Source organism: Leptodactylus fuscus, chromosome 7 (genome assembly GCF_031893055.1).
Source record: "Leptodactylus fuscus isolate aLepFus1 chromosome 7, aLepFus1.hap2, whole genome shotgun sequence".
Taxonomy (NCBI): domain Eukaryota; kingdom Metazoa; phylum Chordata; class Amphibia; order Anura; family Leptodactylidae; genus Leptodactylus; species Leptodactylus fuscus.
Window position 1 is genome coordinate 76,747,230 of NC_134271.1, and position 15,742 is coordinate 76,762,971.

At 45.2% G+C, this 15,742-nt stretch overlaps 1 protein-coding gene across 1 annotated transcript in view; it reads right to left on the minus strand.

The window, feature by feature from the left end:
- The window catches only part of ATP2C2 (ATPase secretory pathway Ca2+ transporting 2), a 64,774-nt gene that overhangs the window by 16,280 nt on the left and 32,752 nt on the right, over nt 1–15,742 (minus strand). The window contains 9 exon segments of the mRNA XM_075282183.1: nt 8,437–8,603; nt 8,750–8,800; nt 8,896–8,993; nt 10,346–10,516; nt 11,135–11,291; nt 11,369–11,470; nt 12,703–12,792; nt 14,810–14,911; nt 15,284–15,381. Coding sequence (XP_075138284.1) covers nt 8,437–8,603; nt 8,750–8,800; nt 8,896–8,993; nt 10,346–10,516; nt 11,135–11,291; nt 11,369–11,470; nt 12,703–12,792; nt 14,810–14,911; nt 15,284–15,381 — 1,036 coding nt within the window.

Here is a 15,742-nt window from a genome sequence, read left to right on the forward strand (position 1 = left end):
CAGACGGTGTGATAAGGTTGGTCATGTGGAGAGAGAGTGTCCTTTAAATGGGAAACTCCTGGAGTAGAGGACCAACCTTCAGGAGTAAGACGATTTGGTCCAACTAGCTGGAAAAGCAGGTATGTAGGTGGACGTCCTATAATTCCAGTTACAATTGATGGTGTCCCTTTCACAGCGCTACTGGACACTGGTTCACAGGTAACCACTATTCCTCAGACTTTGTTTCGCAGGTACTGGACTGATGCTGATATTACCCAGCATCCAAATGGGGACTTAGTACTAATTGCTAGTAATGGACAGCCCCTGTCCCAGGTGGGATATAAAGAGGTCACCCTGAGAGTAGGTGGCACGGATCTTAAATCCCAAGGTCTAATAATTGTTGATGTGGATGAAGGGGAATTTGCTAATATGTTAACATTGGGGACTAATGTGTTGGAGAATTGTCTAGATGAGGTAATTGCCATCTTACAGGACGCATTGAGATCTACCCCCTACCAAGAAAGATATGCTCTGAATAAGGAGATTAAAGCCCTTGTCCAGCGTCAACAAGTGGAGTTAGCAGGTGGAGAGATTGGCAGTGTGAGGGTAAGTGACCCCAATTCCATCATGCTTCCCCCCAGGAGTGAAATCATTGTCTGGTGCAGAGCAGCAATAGGCATCAAAGGGCAAGACTACCAGGCCCTGATGGAACCTGTCTATTCTGACTGTAGACCCACTGTTATGATAGCTAGAGGGATAGTTAATGTGAAGAAGGGCAGAGTACCAGTGCGCATATTGAACTGTGGGGAGGAGGAGGCTTGCTTACCCAGGTATGCCACAGTAGCTAAACTGTTCACTGTCAGTAACAATGACATCCAGCCAACAGAGCCCTTGACTTCCTCTGATCAGACAGATGTTAATGATTCCCCAAAACAGTTAGAGGACTGGTGTCAAGCAATACACATTGGCACTGACAGCACTCCTCAATACCAAAGGAATGGGGTTGTGCGGTTAGCACAAGAGTATGCAAGGGTATTCAGTAAGACTCCCTTGGACTTTGGGCAGGTGAAGGTAATACAACATACCATCCCCACAGGAGACCATCCACCAATTAAAGAAAGGTATAGGCCCATTCCACCCGCACATTATCAGTGTACTAAGGACATGATTAAGGACATGAAGAGTGCTGGGGTAATCAGGGAAAGCCATAGCCCCTGGGCAGCACCCTTAGTGTTAGTTCGCAAGAAAGATGGGACAATGCGCATGTGTGTGGATTATAGAAAAATTAATAATATCACGCACAAGGATGCTTACCCTTTGCCGCGCATAGAGGAGTCACTAGCAGCGCTCAGGACGGCTAAGTACTTTTCTACCCTGGACCTAACCAGCGGGTATTGGCAGGTTCCTGTAGCAGAGGCTGATAAGGAGAAGACTGCCTTTACGACTCCCATGGGTCTTTACGAATTTAATGTCATGCCCTTCGGCCTATGCAATGCGCCAGGAACCTTTCAAAGGCTGATGGAGTGCTGCCTAGGACACAAGAATTTTGAGACAGTCTTATTGTACCTAGACGATGTGATTGTTTATTCCGGAACATATGAGGATCACTTGCAACACCTGGCTGAAGTCTTTGAGGCCTTGTCCAACTTTGGCCTGAAGGTCAAGCCTTCCAAATGCCACCTCCTGAAACCAAAGGTACAGTACCTAGGACATGTGGTCAGTGCAGAAGGAGTTGCCCCAGACCCAGACAAGGTGACTGTGATCAAGGACTGGAAAGCCCCAACTACCATCAGAGAGATCCGCCAATTTCTAGGGTTAGTTGGCTACTACAGACGATTTATCAAGGACTTCACTACCCTAGCAGCCCCCTTGCAGGATCTCCTTGTCGGCCAATCCAACAAGTCTAAAGGCAAGAGCCCCCTAGTGGAGTGGAACCCCCAATTGGAAGACTCTTTCCAGAAGCTAAAGCAAGCCCTCACTGGAGAAGAGATCCTAGCCTATCCTGACTACAGTCAGCCCTTCATACTGTACACAGATGCAAGCAACAATGGACTTGGAGCTGTCCTCTCTCAAGAACAGCAAGGCAAAGAGAAAGTCATTGCTTATGCAAGTAGGAAGCTTCGTCCTTCTGAGAGGAATCCAGTCAACTATAGCTCCTTCAAGTTGGAACTTCTAGCAATAGTATGGGCAGTGACAGAGAGGTTCAAGCATTACCTGGCTTCTTCAAGATTCACAATCTACACCGATAACAATCCCTTGACACACCTGGACACTGCTAAGCTTGGAGCTCTGGAGCAGAGATGGCTTGCCCGCCTATCCAATTTTGAATTTGTCATCAAGTACCGAGCTGGCAAGAAGAACCTGAATGCAGATGCCTTGTCCCGCATGCCCAACCCTCCTGATCCAGAGGAATCTGATGACTTAGAGGAGGTAGAAATGCCAGCCTTCTACAACAATCGAATGGTCCATAACTCTGGCTGTATGACTGGAAGAAGTCTAGCAACTCAAGAGATCTCCCTGAATCCATTACCTCATCATGGCTGGGCCGAAACACAAGAGAGTGATCCAGCTGTGCACCTTGTCAAAGAACTTCTTGGAGTAGAAAACACCTCTTTACCTGTGGATGCACCACCAGAAGCTCAACAGCTCTGGAAAGAGAGGAAGAAGCTCTTTGTTTTTGAAGGGAAGTTGGTTCGAAGAGCTATCAATCCAAGAACCCATGAACTACTTTGGCAGATCGTAGTACCCCAAAAGGACATACCTATGGTGCTAGGAGCTTATCACAACCAAGCAGGACACTTCGGGTGGAAAAAACTAGAAGTGGTGATCCGAGACCGTTTCTTCTGGACGGGTATGAGAAAATCCATTGAGCAGTGGTGCAGAGAATGTGGTACGTGCAATCTCAGGAGAAAAGACACTACTACTCAAAAGGCCCCCCTGCAACCTATCCAGACAAAGCAACCCTTGGAGATAGTGGCCCTAGACCACGTGCAGCTGACTCCCAGTAGATCAGGATACACCTATGCTCTTACAATTGTGGATCATTACTCCCGCTTCCTGGTCGTTGTTCCCGTTAAGGACCAGACTGCAAAAACAGCCGCAAAAGCATTTCAAGAGCATTTCTGTCGGCCCCATGGTTATCCAGACCAAGTCCTGACTGACAGAGGTCCAGCATTTGAGGCGGAGGTATTCAAAGAGTTCTGCTCCCTCTATGGATGTAAGAAGATCAGAACAACCCCATACCACCCTCAAGGGAACGGACTTTGCGAGAAAATGAACCACCTGGTCATCAGTTTGTTGCAGACCCTGCCTTTGGAAGAGAGAAAACAATGGCCTGAAAAATTGCCTGACTTAATTGAAATGTACAACCATGTCCCGACTAGCTCCACAGGCTATTCTCCAGCATACCTAATGCGTTCCAGACCAGGTAAACTTCCCATTGACTTGGAGATGGGAGTCCTAAATCCTGAAGAAGTGTCCAACTCACCTGATCTTGATTGGATTACTGAAAGACAGTTGCAGTATAAAAAGGTTCAGCAATGTGTAGAGCAAAGCCTTGACCAAGCTAGGCAAAGACAAGAGAAAAGCTACAACCAACATGCCCCAGCTTCCCCTTTACCAGTTGGTGAGCAAGTATTGAAAAGAAACAGAAGGCACCACAAACTAGATGATCAATGGGAATCTGAACCCTATACTGTCCAACCATCTAATAGCGATAACAGCAAAGTATGTAAGATTTCCAAAGATGGCGGAAAGACTTGTATAACTGTATCCAGAGACAATCTGAAACTATGTCCGTCTCAATTACGTGAGGAAGCAGGAAGCAAAGTGGAAGAAAATCCTCAACAATCAGGAAAATCTGAGACAGAAGTTCAGACCATACTTGGGCCGTTTCCTAGTTCTTGGCCGCAAATTGAAGGTGCTTTAGTAGTACCAGTAATGCTGTTCCCACAAACATCCTCTCAGGAGATAACGGATTCTCAAGAACAGCCAATCCCAGTTCCTGATGATGTACCAGCGCAAATTCCAGTAAGCCCGATTCCTAGTGAAAGTATGTCTACCGTTTCCCTGGTGACTCCAGTAAGTAGGAGAAGACTGCCAGGAATCCCATTTTTGCGTAGATCTCAGCGCAATACACAGGGAGAACTCCCCATACGTTACAGGGACAATAAGTAGAGGCATACTAACCCAATATGTTTACAGATAGTTGTGTTGTATTTGTATATGTTCAATTCAGTTTATGCAACGTTAAAGGTTTAATTTAAGTGCCGGCTCCCTAACGGATTGCACTAATAGGTGAGTCAGAAATATGAACTGTGCATTAATACTTACTCTCCTGAGCATGGCATTACCAAGAGAGAATGGACTAAAGGAACTGTGCCAGTGTTTAACATGTTTAGTTTTTCAGGGTTCCTGCCACAATAACTTTCTTGTGGTACTGAAACTTTTAAAACTTCCATTTGCCTACCAACCTCTTCAAGTGCATGGAATGCAATTTATGCAGGTGCACCAACGCTCCCGGGGGTTGGGGGATGTTTCAAATATGGCGGCCTGTCGGATAGGAGCCATCAAAACAGCCTGTGCAGTGAAGAATTTTGAATGTTCCAAAATACTCCGCAGCTGCACTCGGAGTTAAGGAGGTGGACTAAGCGGTTTGGGGCTGTAATCCGCAAGGAAAGCAACCGTGAATGTTGCTGGGTTGTAAGGAATACACAATCAGAGACTAACAGGTTACAGAAATTGTGTTTCCTTGAACGTTTAAATTGATCTTGAGTAAGTTGCACTTTTCTCCTTAGGGAATTTACTTACATATGAAGTTTACACTTGTATGTAATGTTCTTCAAACACTATGGTGTTCATGTTACTGTCTACCAACCCTCTTCTTAGTTCACCGGAAGGGTAGCCCGGGACGTGCTACTTTTAACAAGGGGGGAATGTAGCGCCCCACAGAGTGTGTCACTACAAATGTCATCTTATGTGATCTATACTGTGTACTGTGAAGGTATAGTGAGATCCAGTCAACCTGTTAGCATACACAAAGTTCCACAGCCATTATCTCTTTAGGAAAAGGGGTGGAGCTACAGACTGGAAGAGGGTCTCTCTCTTTTTCAGTTCCAGTTCAGAGTGTGTAGGAGAGAGGAGAGGTGTGTGGAGGTGCAGTGTGTGCTGCAGCCTCATGGTGTGATAGAACAGGAGGCCGGAGACCTGCAGAGGTGAGATGAGACCTCACAGGGACGGAGCTGCAGTTATAGGACCATCAATTCCTAACTAGTGTGAGAAACACTAAGAACATTGAGAGACTCACTGGATCGAGGCCTAGTGAATGCAAGTTTCCTGGAGGCTCAGTAACATACAGAGTTGGGGTGTCTGCATCCAGCATCCCAAAGAACTCGCGTTACCTGCTGTCCAGAAGGGGGATCTACCCAGTTGTAATTAACCTCTGAGCTCCTGGAACCCAGGACCAGAGGAAATCTATTAGAGAGTTTGAGCAGCAATGGAAGGCTGAATCATACTAGTGGTAAAAGGGAAGACTGGCATCTCACTATACTGGAGCAAGGTGAATCCTCCTGTAACATCTGTTATCTCCTGCTGACTACAGAAGTAAACTGTAAGTGTTTGGTTAACCCCTGTCTGGACTGTATTCTTTAATCAATCCTCTGTTACTCCTCCTGGAAATCATCCCTTTCTCACCTATATCATCTGGCCCTGGGACCTGCCCTGGTTGGGGAGGGTATAACATCTGGCACTGCATCACCACCTATTCCCAGAGGCCCTATCTACAGTGCCCGGCTTCACCTCAAGCCGAAACCCCAACTGGCGTCACGACAAACTTTTATTTTTCTTTATTTTTCTTTCATCCATTTTTGCTTAAAACTCCCCTTTTTCAAGGCGCTGCCGCCCCCGGTGTCGGGCCTGCTCGCACCGTGAATCTACATAGGCCGAGCCGGGGCGACTCAGAAGCCTCCAGTAGTTTCCCCGACTCATAAGGATAAGGTCGGTGAACCATGCCCTTTTTGGCCAGAACGGCATGATCACTATTGCCGAAGTCTGGTCTTGCCTGAGTTTCGCCAATACCTTTGGGATCATCGGGATGGGAGGGAACACGTATGCCAGTTTGAACCTCCATGGTATTGACAGGGCATCCACAGCCAAAGGGTTGTCTTCCCGGTACAGGGAGCAAAACCTTTCTACTTTGGCATTGTTTTGGGTGGCCATCAGATCCACCTCGGGGAGACCCTACCTCCTGGTCAGGTAGTGGAACATGTCCTGATTCAAGAAACATTCGCCTGCGGTCGGGCGGCCTCTGCTGAGTTGATCCGCTAGGATGTTCAGGCGGCCCTGGATATGTACCGCGGCCAGCTGGGAGAGGTTCCGTTCTGCCCAGGAGAAGATCAGGTTGGTGACTTGCAGGAGTGAGGGGGACCTGGTTCCTCCCTGCTTGTTGATATAGTGGACTGTCGTCAGATTGTCTGATCTTACATTGACCGCTTTCCCTCGTAGAAGTGGTGCAAATGACAGAAGGGCTCGATGAACTGCGGTAAGCTCGCGCCAGTTGGATGAGTGCGTCCTCTCCCGCTGATTCCATGTACCTTGAACCGGGGTCTCCCCCAGATGAGCTCCCCAGCCTGTGAGGGAGGCATCTGTAGTCAACAGGGTCCAGGCGGGCTGGACCGAGGACTTCCCATCTCGCAGATGGGTCCACCAGGGCAAGGTTTGCCGGGTGCTGATGGTTAACTGGATTGGCTTCTGTAAACCTGAAGGACTGCGATTCCAGACTCTCAAGATCTCGTTCTGTAGAGGGCGCATATGCCATAGAGCCCAAGGAACTGCATCTAGGGTAGCGGACATCAATCCAAGGACCTTCATAGCCGTCCTGATGGTGACCTTCCGTGTAGAAGACAAATGATGTGCTGCCCGAGCAATTTTCCTTTTGCGAGGAGAGGGTAGAGAGACCGTCATGTTGAGAGAGTCTAGAATAAGTCCCAGGAACTGAACTCGTGTTAATGGCACCATTACTGACTTCTGCCAGTTTACAAGCCACCCCAGCTTGTCTAGTAGAGCTACGACGGTCTGCACCTGCGTGGTAAGAACCTCCTTTGAATGAGCCTTCAGAAGCCAGTCGTCCAGGTACAGGACTATGAATATGCCTTGAAGGCGCAGGGCGGCAGCGACCGGAGCTATGACCTTTGTGAAGGTGTGGGGGGCGGAGGATATGCCGAACGGGAGGGCTGCGAACTGGAAGTGCGCCTCTTTCCCTTCTATGTATACGGCAATCCTTAGGAACTTTCAGAGTGCCGGAAAGATGGGTACGTGGAGGTAGGCATCCTTCAGGTCCAGAGTGACGAAGTGATCTCCAGGGTGTAGGAAAGGTAGCACTGACCTGATGGTCTCCATGCAAAACTGCAGCCTGCGGATAAAGCGATTCAGATACCTGAGATCGATGATCATACGTCACTCGCCTGATGACTTGGGGACCAAGAAGAATGGAGAATAGATGCCTGTGCCTTGATCTGCGCGAGGAACCACCTCCAGCGCGGCTTTGTCCACATAACTCCTGAATCAATTTCTCCAGATGAAGTTGTTTGGGGCCCTGAAGAGGGCGGGTTCTTACCATCTTCTCTGGCGGCTGGGCAACAAAATTAATTTTATAGCCTTCCTGGATCGTCTGGCAAAGTCTTCCGCTTGTCAGGTAAGAAGGAGGGGGGAGAGAGAGTAGCAGACCCCTATGAGAGGTCAGAACCCCTGCTCCCCCTACCACCTGTCCTGTCCCACAGGACAGAAAAAAACACAAGGGAGGAGCAGGTCTTCCGGCCTCTTATAGGGGTCAAAAGCTGTTAGGTAATTAAAAATTCCACCTGTCTTAACAGCTCATTAGGGGCAGGAATACCCCAGTTGTGCTGCTGTTGGGCGTAGGGGGAAAGTAGATTGGAAAGTTGTAGAACTTATACAATGACTAAGGGTATGTTCAAATAGGAGATTTTTCTAGTGTATTTTGGAACTTATTATACATCAACAAACACATCAAATAGACCTGAAAAAAACTTCCCATGTAATTCAATGGAAGATAGATGTCATTTATTCAAAGAAAGAAGCAGATGTTACCAAAATACACTCCAAATATGCCTTTTCACACTGTTTGTACATCTCCAAATACAAAATTTTATAGGCCAATTTCTCTTGAAATCCGATCCATATTGGCTCCCTATTTTCCGTCAGTAAGGTATGCCGTGTGAACAAATCCTTATATAATACTTATTTACAACTGGATGAGCTCTTTACATTTGCAGTTACCCACTGTTAATGGGTTATTGTAGCACATTATTGGGAGGCTGGGTAGGGTGTAATAACTATAACTGATATCTTGATTCTGACTGCACCATAATACAATGTTTGCATTATCTTCTGGTATCTAAATGACAGAATGCCCTTACTAGAATCTAAGAGTCATTTACTTACATGATAGTAGAGAAGTCGTCGTCCACCAGGATCATGTCTGCAGCCTCCTTACTGACATCTGTGCCAGTTTTTCCCATTGCCACGCCAATGTCAGCAGACTTGAGAGCGACTGCATCATTTACACCATCCCCAGTCATGCCCACAATGGCCCCTGTGCGCTGCAGAGCCTGGAGATGTGAAGATGGAGAGAAGAAACAGAGTTACTACAGTACAAGGAGAAGAGAAGAAGATCCCTTTCATCCGCTGCTGCCCTTTCCCTCCCCTCTTATATTATGGATGATGTTTGGATGAGGCGCTTTGTGTGATGTGTTACCTTGATGATCTTTAGCTTGTGCTTGGGACTGGTTCTATAGAACACGGACACCTGGGTAATTCACAAACAATAGGAAAGTTAAGTATCGCACAACAAGCTAAAAGTTCAAATAGATTTAAAAAAAATAAATAAAATAAAATAGTGACCTTAGTGACCACAGATGGCAGTGCAGACTCATCCAGATGGTCAAGCTCCTCTCCAGAGATGGCCTTCAAGTGTCCATTAGACAGACCAATGCTCCTGCCTGTGGAACATTGAGCAAGACTGAGTTCATGAAGCACCACCATTGAGCACTCTGTGGCGGCAACATTTACCGTATTTTTCGGACTATAAGACGCACCTTTTTTAGACGGTTTTAGAGGAGAAAAATAGGGAAAAAAAATTTCAGGCAAAAAATGGTAAAATATTTAATATATGGGAGTTGTAGTTTTGGAACAGCTGCAAGACCACATTGACAGGTGACCCTGCAGCTGTATGGGGATGTATAGGGCGTTTTTTTTGTGGGGCCAGGTGTACTTTTTAGATATACCATTTTGGGAAATGTTTATTGCTTAGATCACCTTTTATTTAATTCAGAGGCAAAACAGAGAGAAAAACCCGGCGGTTTAGCACTTTTGATTTTGACGTTCACTGTACATAAAAATATTAGTAGACCGGGCATTTTCAGACACAGGGATACCTAATGTGTATGTTTCACAGTAATGTTATACTTTTATATGTATTCTAGGGAAAGGAGGTGAACTTTTATTTATTTTATTTTTTATTATATTTTTTTTTAAGTGTTTTTTTTTTTTTTTACTATTTTATTATCCCCCGCCTAGGGGGCTTGAACCTGCAATCATTTGATTGCAAGTCCCATAGACGGCAATACAAGTGTATTGCCGTCTATGGGAGATTCTATACATTACTATCGCGGAGTGTCATAGACCAGCCGCGATAGTAATATATAGCTATGACAAGCCTCGGAGCCTTCATTAGGCTCCCGGCTGTCATCGGAACAGGTCGGCTCCTGCGGCCTCGCAGTGCAGGAGCCGGCCTGCATCACTAAAGGTATGGGGCCGGTGGGGACCGGCCCCGGGGCTAACTGACTGCCGGGACCTGCGGAGGAGGAGTGGATTTGCAGCATGGCCGCGCTACTGGCACTGCTGGTTTTCTTCAGCGGCAGGAGCGTGGCAATCTGCAGGCCCCGGCAGCTAAGACAGTCCCCGACATCTGCTGTAATAGACCGGCGGATGCCGGGGAGTGTCTTAGCTGCCGGGGCCTGCAGATTGTCACGCTCCTGCCGCTGAAGAAAACCAGCGGTGGCAGTAGCGCGGCCATGCTGTAAATCCCCCCGCTCCTCACCCCACATTCGGAGCGGGGGGATTTTTCAGTCTTATAGTCCGAAAAATACGGTATGTCTAAATCCCCATATAAAACTGAAGACTGTAAACTATGACTTTCTTTGCCTTCTGCTTATCCCACATTACATAATTTCTTATACCTGCAGTCCTTCTACTGGTTTTACTGGTGCTTAAGACCGTAAAGAATTACTGAAAGATTAGCATTATATGGAGAGATATCCTGTGTAGTTATTATGTAGGGTTTACAGCTCACCAATGGCCTGAGCAGTTTCCAGTGCGTCCCCGGTGATCATTTTCACAGCCACCCCGGAATCCAGCAGGATCTGCACAGCTTCACTCACTCCATTTCGTGGCGGGTCTATTATTCCGATCAGTCCAAGGAACATGAGTTTTCCAAGCTCTGAGCCAGAGGCCAAGGCTAAAACTAGAAGAATGAAGCAAGAGACCCCATTACATATCACTGGTAACATAGAGCCAATTTACATCAGGTCACTATAATACATCATTCCAATTGTCTAGTAAATGAGTCCTTATTGAAATATTGTGAAATATTCTAAAACTTTCTAACAGACTATGGTGGAAGGCTCATGAAAACTGTCTAACAAAAAACAAAAGAATAACCTCTTTATTGCCCTGTTTTCATTAAATATTCTTATCTCACAATACGAAAGCTGCACTGTGACTTGTTGATATGGACAGAGACGGGTTTTCTTCTGGACAGTTTTCCAAAATCTGCTGTGTTGGCTTTCTGTTCCTCACCATTTTCAGGATCTCTTGCACTCAGTAATGGAAATATTCTTGATCATACACAGAGAATGGAAATCTGTCCTGACCTGATACCCTCATAACTGAGGGTTTGTTACAATGCATCAAAGCAGTCCTCTGTGAGCTAAACCCCTCCTGCCACACAAATGTATCCCGATTATCTTCTGGAAAATACTATAACAAACCCCGAGCTGTCAAAACCTCCGACGTGAGATTGAATGATGATAACTATGTTATACACAGTTCAAGGACAGTAGAGGTGTTTAGAGGCCTGTACCTCGTAGGCCTTGGCTCCCCATGTTCTTCTCCTCCTGCAGATACATGGATTTCTGCTGTGGGGTCAGTGGTAAGGACATCCCCCCACTGTTATACGTTGTACAATACTGTATCACATCCTCATATGCACCTTTCATGAAGTACACTTCTTCTTGGTTCTTTAAGAAAAGAACAAGAATCAGAAATTGTTGAGAACAAGATATTTCAAAACATTGTCAGACCTGCCATATTTTACCTCTAGCCTGTCCACGCATTTCACAGCCATCCACCGCTGCTCTGAGCTGAATGGAATTTCCTTTTTGCGAATGTAATTCTCGCTGGCTCTTCCAAGACCCATCTAAAAGTCAGGAGAGGCAAGTATTGAGGCACAAACTTGATGGCTTCACATACAGAAATCTAATCTGCAGATTATTCTTTGGAGGGCACACTTCATGGCTGAACTATATCATAGGGCTCTCATCGAATGAAAGGGACTGAAAAGCAATAAAAAGTACTCTCATTTTAACATAAGAATGGTTTCTACTGAATATTGTACCGTACATTATTCTGCAAAGTCGAGGGCCAGTTCCCTCCCTTCTACCATCAAGACATCACTGCACATTCTATTCATGAACCAGAGAGCTCAGGATGAGCAGTGTTTTAGGCTCTTTCCACTTAGTGACATACAGCAGAGCAGAGAATTGTGGAAGGACACAGTGACCAAAATGGCTAAAAATAGGAACAATTAAAAAGTGTTCACGTATCATATAGCTGGATATATCATCATAGCCTGAAGTGGCTAATGCCTATAAGTGGGAAGGGGGTGTAGCTTTTTGTGACTTCCTTCTTCGCAGTTTCTAAAATAAAAATTATTACACAGAAGAAAATTTCCATTGTTCCTTTCAACAAGTTGCGTATGTCACAATAGACACAATAAAACAGGTTAGACTTGGTTGTCAAAATCAGTACACGGATGTGCTTTGTTCCTCTCATTTGGAAGTGAAGTCATTAATAACCGTGAAGATCTTTCCGACATGACAGCAACGTGTGTACAGACCCATTCCGTCCACAACAACATGTACAGCCCAAGGCAGCATAAAAATAGGGTTGGTGATCACCACTAAAACGTTTATATACCTGGGGTCATAGAATGTGAAGCACACGTCTTCAGACTCACAGTATACAGGTCACATATAGATTTAATCTCCAAAAGCAGTAGATTCCCTAATCCCTATGTATGCACTACACTCTTCTGCAGCTTCAAAGCTGAAACTTCCTCCTTGTTCGTTGTCTGTATCGGGTTCGATCAAGCGATCTGCCATCTGGAATTTGTCATCTTTACCCCAGATTCTGTACAGCCATCTGAGGTACAAAAAGCAAACCGTCGTGTATTTTATAGGCACTCAGTTAAGCTGTAAACATGCTTACTGATTGTTTCCAATGACCTGCAGAATAGCGAGTGTATTATTTACAGTCATTACACCACTTTATGTTTGATGAACCCTGAAAACAATAGAGTGAATTAACTGTGTAAAGAAGCTAGACAGTAGAGGCAGCCACTGATCTGTGATCACATGTGGATCATCCTACCTTCATTGCAAGAACTTGCAGGGCGCCCTCTGTTGGTTGACCCATAAGCTTTTCATCCCGGATAACAGCATTGTTGGCAACACAGCCAGCCTGACCAGACAAGAAAACGTGTTATTTACATCAGAAGAACAACAGACTGCAGCACCATTAACCTTAGGCTACTATCCAAGTTCTTACCTGTAATTCCCATTTTATACATGCCTAAATAATGATACTGTATTACTGTGGTGTCTATGGACAATGAGAATCAAGAATACCGCACATCATGGATAAGTTGTTTAATAAAAGGATAGAAAATAAACAAGCAAGTACAATCAAGTATGTCTTTGGGCCTCTTTAGTGACGTGATGTCATGTAGAAATACAAAAAATGGGAGCGACACAGAGCACCAATATAGTGTAGTATATAAAGTCACTCTTATATTAGAAATGGTGTAAGGTAGGTCTCTTACCTATTGATGTTGTGAATAGGTCACAACATATACATGTTATACAGCTACAGCATCAGAATATGTCAAGCAGAGGAGTTAAATCTGCAGCTGCCAGCTGGTCATACAGTTTGTATTGCACTTGAGAAAGGGCGTTTGCTGGAAACGCGGCATGTCTAATAAACTGTTGAAGATTATTTCTTGGTGTGCGCGCTTACTCCCTACCCCTCCACATCTATTGGTTTTACCTGAGGAACCACTGTATCAGTGACGTCATGTAGGGTAGGCCAGCGTCATGACATCTGTCTGTGACGTCATTCAAGAGGAGTTGCGTCAGAGCCCAGGAGAGGTGAGTAATACTGGTTTTTATGTTTGTAGCTTTGGGCCTTCAATCATTATACTAAGGTCTGAAGATAATTTTTGGGTTGTGCAACCCCAAAGTTTTGGGTTCTATTGAACCGAAAATTTTTGCAATATGTATAACAGCCACCATAGAAGCCACTATGGGACATAATACTGTGTGCAGAGACCTTTGTGGAACATTATATTGTGTGCAGTGGCCGCTATGTGACATTATACTGTATGGAGGGGCTGTTATAGAACATTATACTGTGTCTAAGGGTCAATATGTGGCATTATTATATCATATGTGTGGAAGGGCTGCTATGTGATATTATACTGTGTGAAGGAGCCACAATGGGACATTATACTGTGTGGAAAGGACATTGTGGAACATTATACTGTGTAGAAGGGCCACTATGGGATATCATACTACCTGGAGGCTACTTTGGCACATTATAATGTATATAAATGTGCTGTTATATCGTGTAGCACCAGGAAAGGGAGCGCTATATTGTATGGGGGTGGAGGTGCCCAGTCTTTGCTAGTTACACCCAGGAGTATGTGCTGCAGTGAAAGACACTACTCCCATAATGATAGACCCCCAAGAGTATAATTAGCGGTGGTCCAGGGAAGAAGAGCAAACAAACAGTTACTCACTTCCCCTGGACTCTGGAGCAAGTCAATGTCTTCTTCTGGCCTTACAAGTGACATCAGGGACCACTGAGGCCTGTGATTGAGATTCAGCGGCCATGTTCTGTAATGACGCGATTCCACTAAATGTTGTAATATGTGTTATTAGGCTGAGGCCCATTCACCCTGACCAACGTATAAATGTTGTGAATATGCAATGCTAGCCAACCCATTAACTCCAGAAATCTGCTGTTTCCATCATCTGTGATTTGCCTATACACCTAGATGTCAGTTAGTGTGACACTGGGTTCACCCCGGGCTTGCGTAAGTTTGCTTATATTATATAGTTTATTCTGCTTTAATCTTTTATTAAATCATTTACATCAGTGGTGTGTGGCATTCTTGTTTCTCACTAGCCTTAGAACCCACAGTAAAACAGGGAAATCACAGATGATGGGAACCAAGCAGACATCTGGAATTAATAGCTTGTTTGGCATGGCATATTCTTAAAATTTATAGTTTTCCAACCAGCTTCTTAATACATAGAATCAGACACTACCAAGACATTTTGACATTCTAGAAGGTTGAAAACAAAGCTGAGACAGCTTTCATAGGGCTACATTGAACTAAAGCTAGATAACTGAAATGCTCTGTGTTGCTGTGGGCATTCTATACTTGTGATTATAGGGTGCAGATGTCAGGTCTCACCTCCACCAGTTTTCCTACAGAGACATTGGAGAATTCGTGGAGTTCATCGTTTGATGGAAGTAGGTTGACGGATCCTTTCCCATCATAACCAACACCAGTAACCTGGGATAGACAATAGGATTGAGAGTAAATCCAGAGAGCCAGAACACATATTGATGTACATTAAAAAGGATTGTCACCAGAGGGGCATCAGAAGCAACTAAAGCCCTACTCCTGTGGAAGGCATAGTCCAGCATTACAGAATTATAATTAAAACTCAGATGACACTCAGCGAGACATCAAGGTGTTATCTGAGTGCCTTCCCGATGGATTACTTTCGATGGGGGCTTCCAATCTGTTCTGTTCCGATGACACAGAGCAGGATTGGACCTGCTCTATAATCATTGGAACAGAACGGACCATCAGACGCCCCCTTGGAAGAGCCTGAGTCTGTACACCCGGTTGTAGCCCTAAGAGGTGTTGGAGTCTTATTACCTCTGCATGTAGCCCATCTGACGTGACTAATTTGGTAGCTGTCATCTCATTGGCAGTCAGCGTGCCTGTCTTGTCAGAGCAGATGACGTTGCAGCAACCTTTCACCAGAGAGAGAAAGCGAGAGAGAAAGGTTAATGTACAGTGGTGATACATGAAGATACACTAGATTTTTTGACAGGCAGGGGCATTTGTGGTCCTCACGTCACATTAATAACCTGCAGTTGCAAGTTTGTCTGGATGTAGAGGGGAATATACAAGTATATCTAGAATGGCATTAACAGTATTTTTTGAGGCCAGCACGTGTTGGCATGGTCAGGACCATATAAAAGTGGCACTATGATAGGTTGGAATGTCCCAATGTAGTTCATGCACACACAGAACTCCACCATGTGTTATCTGATAGAGTCAGGACAACCAGAGTGTGCAGCCCATAAGACTGATAAATCATGGTTTTAGGTC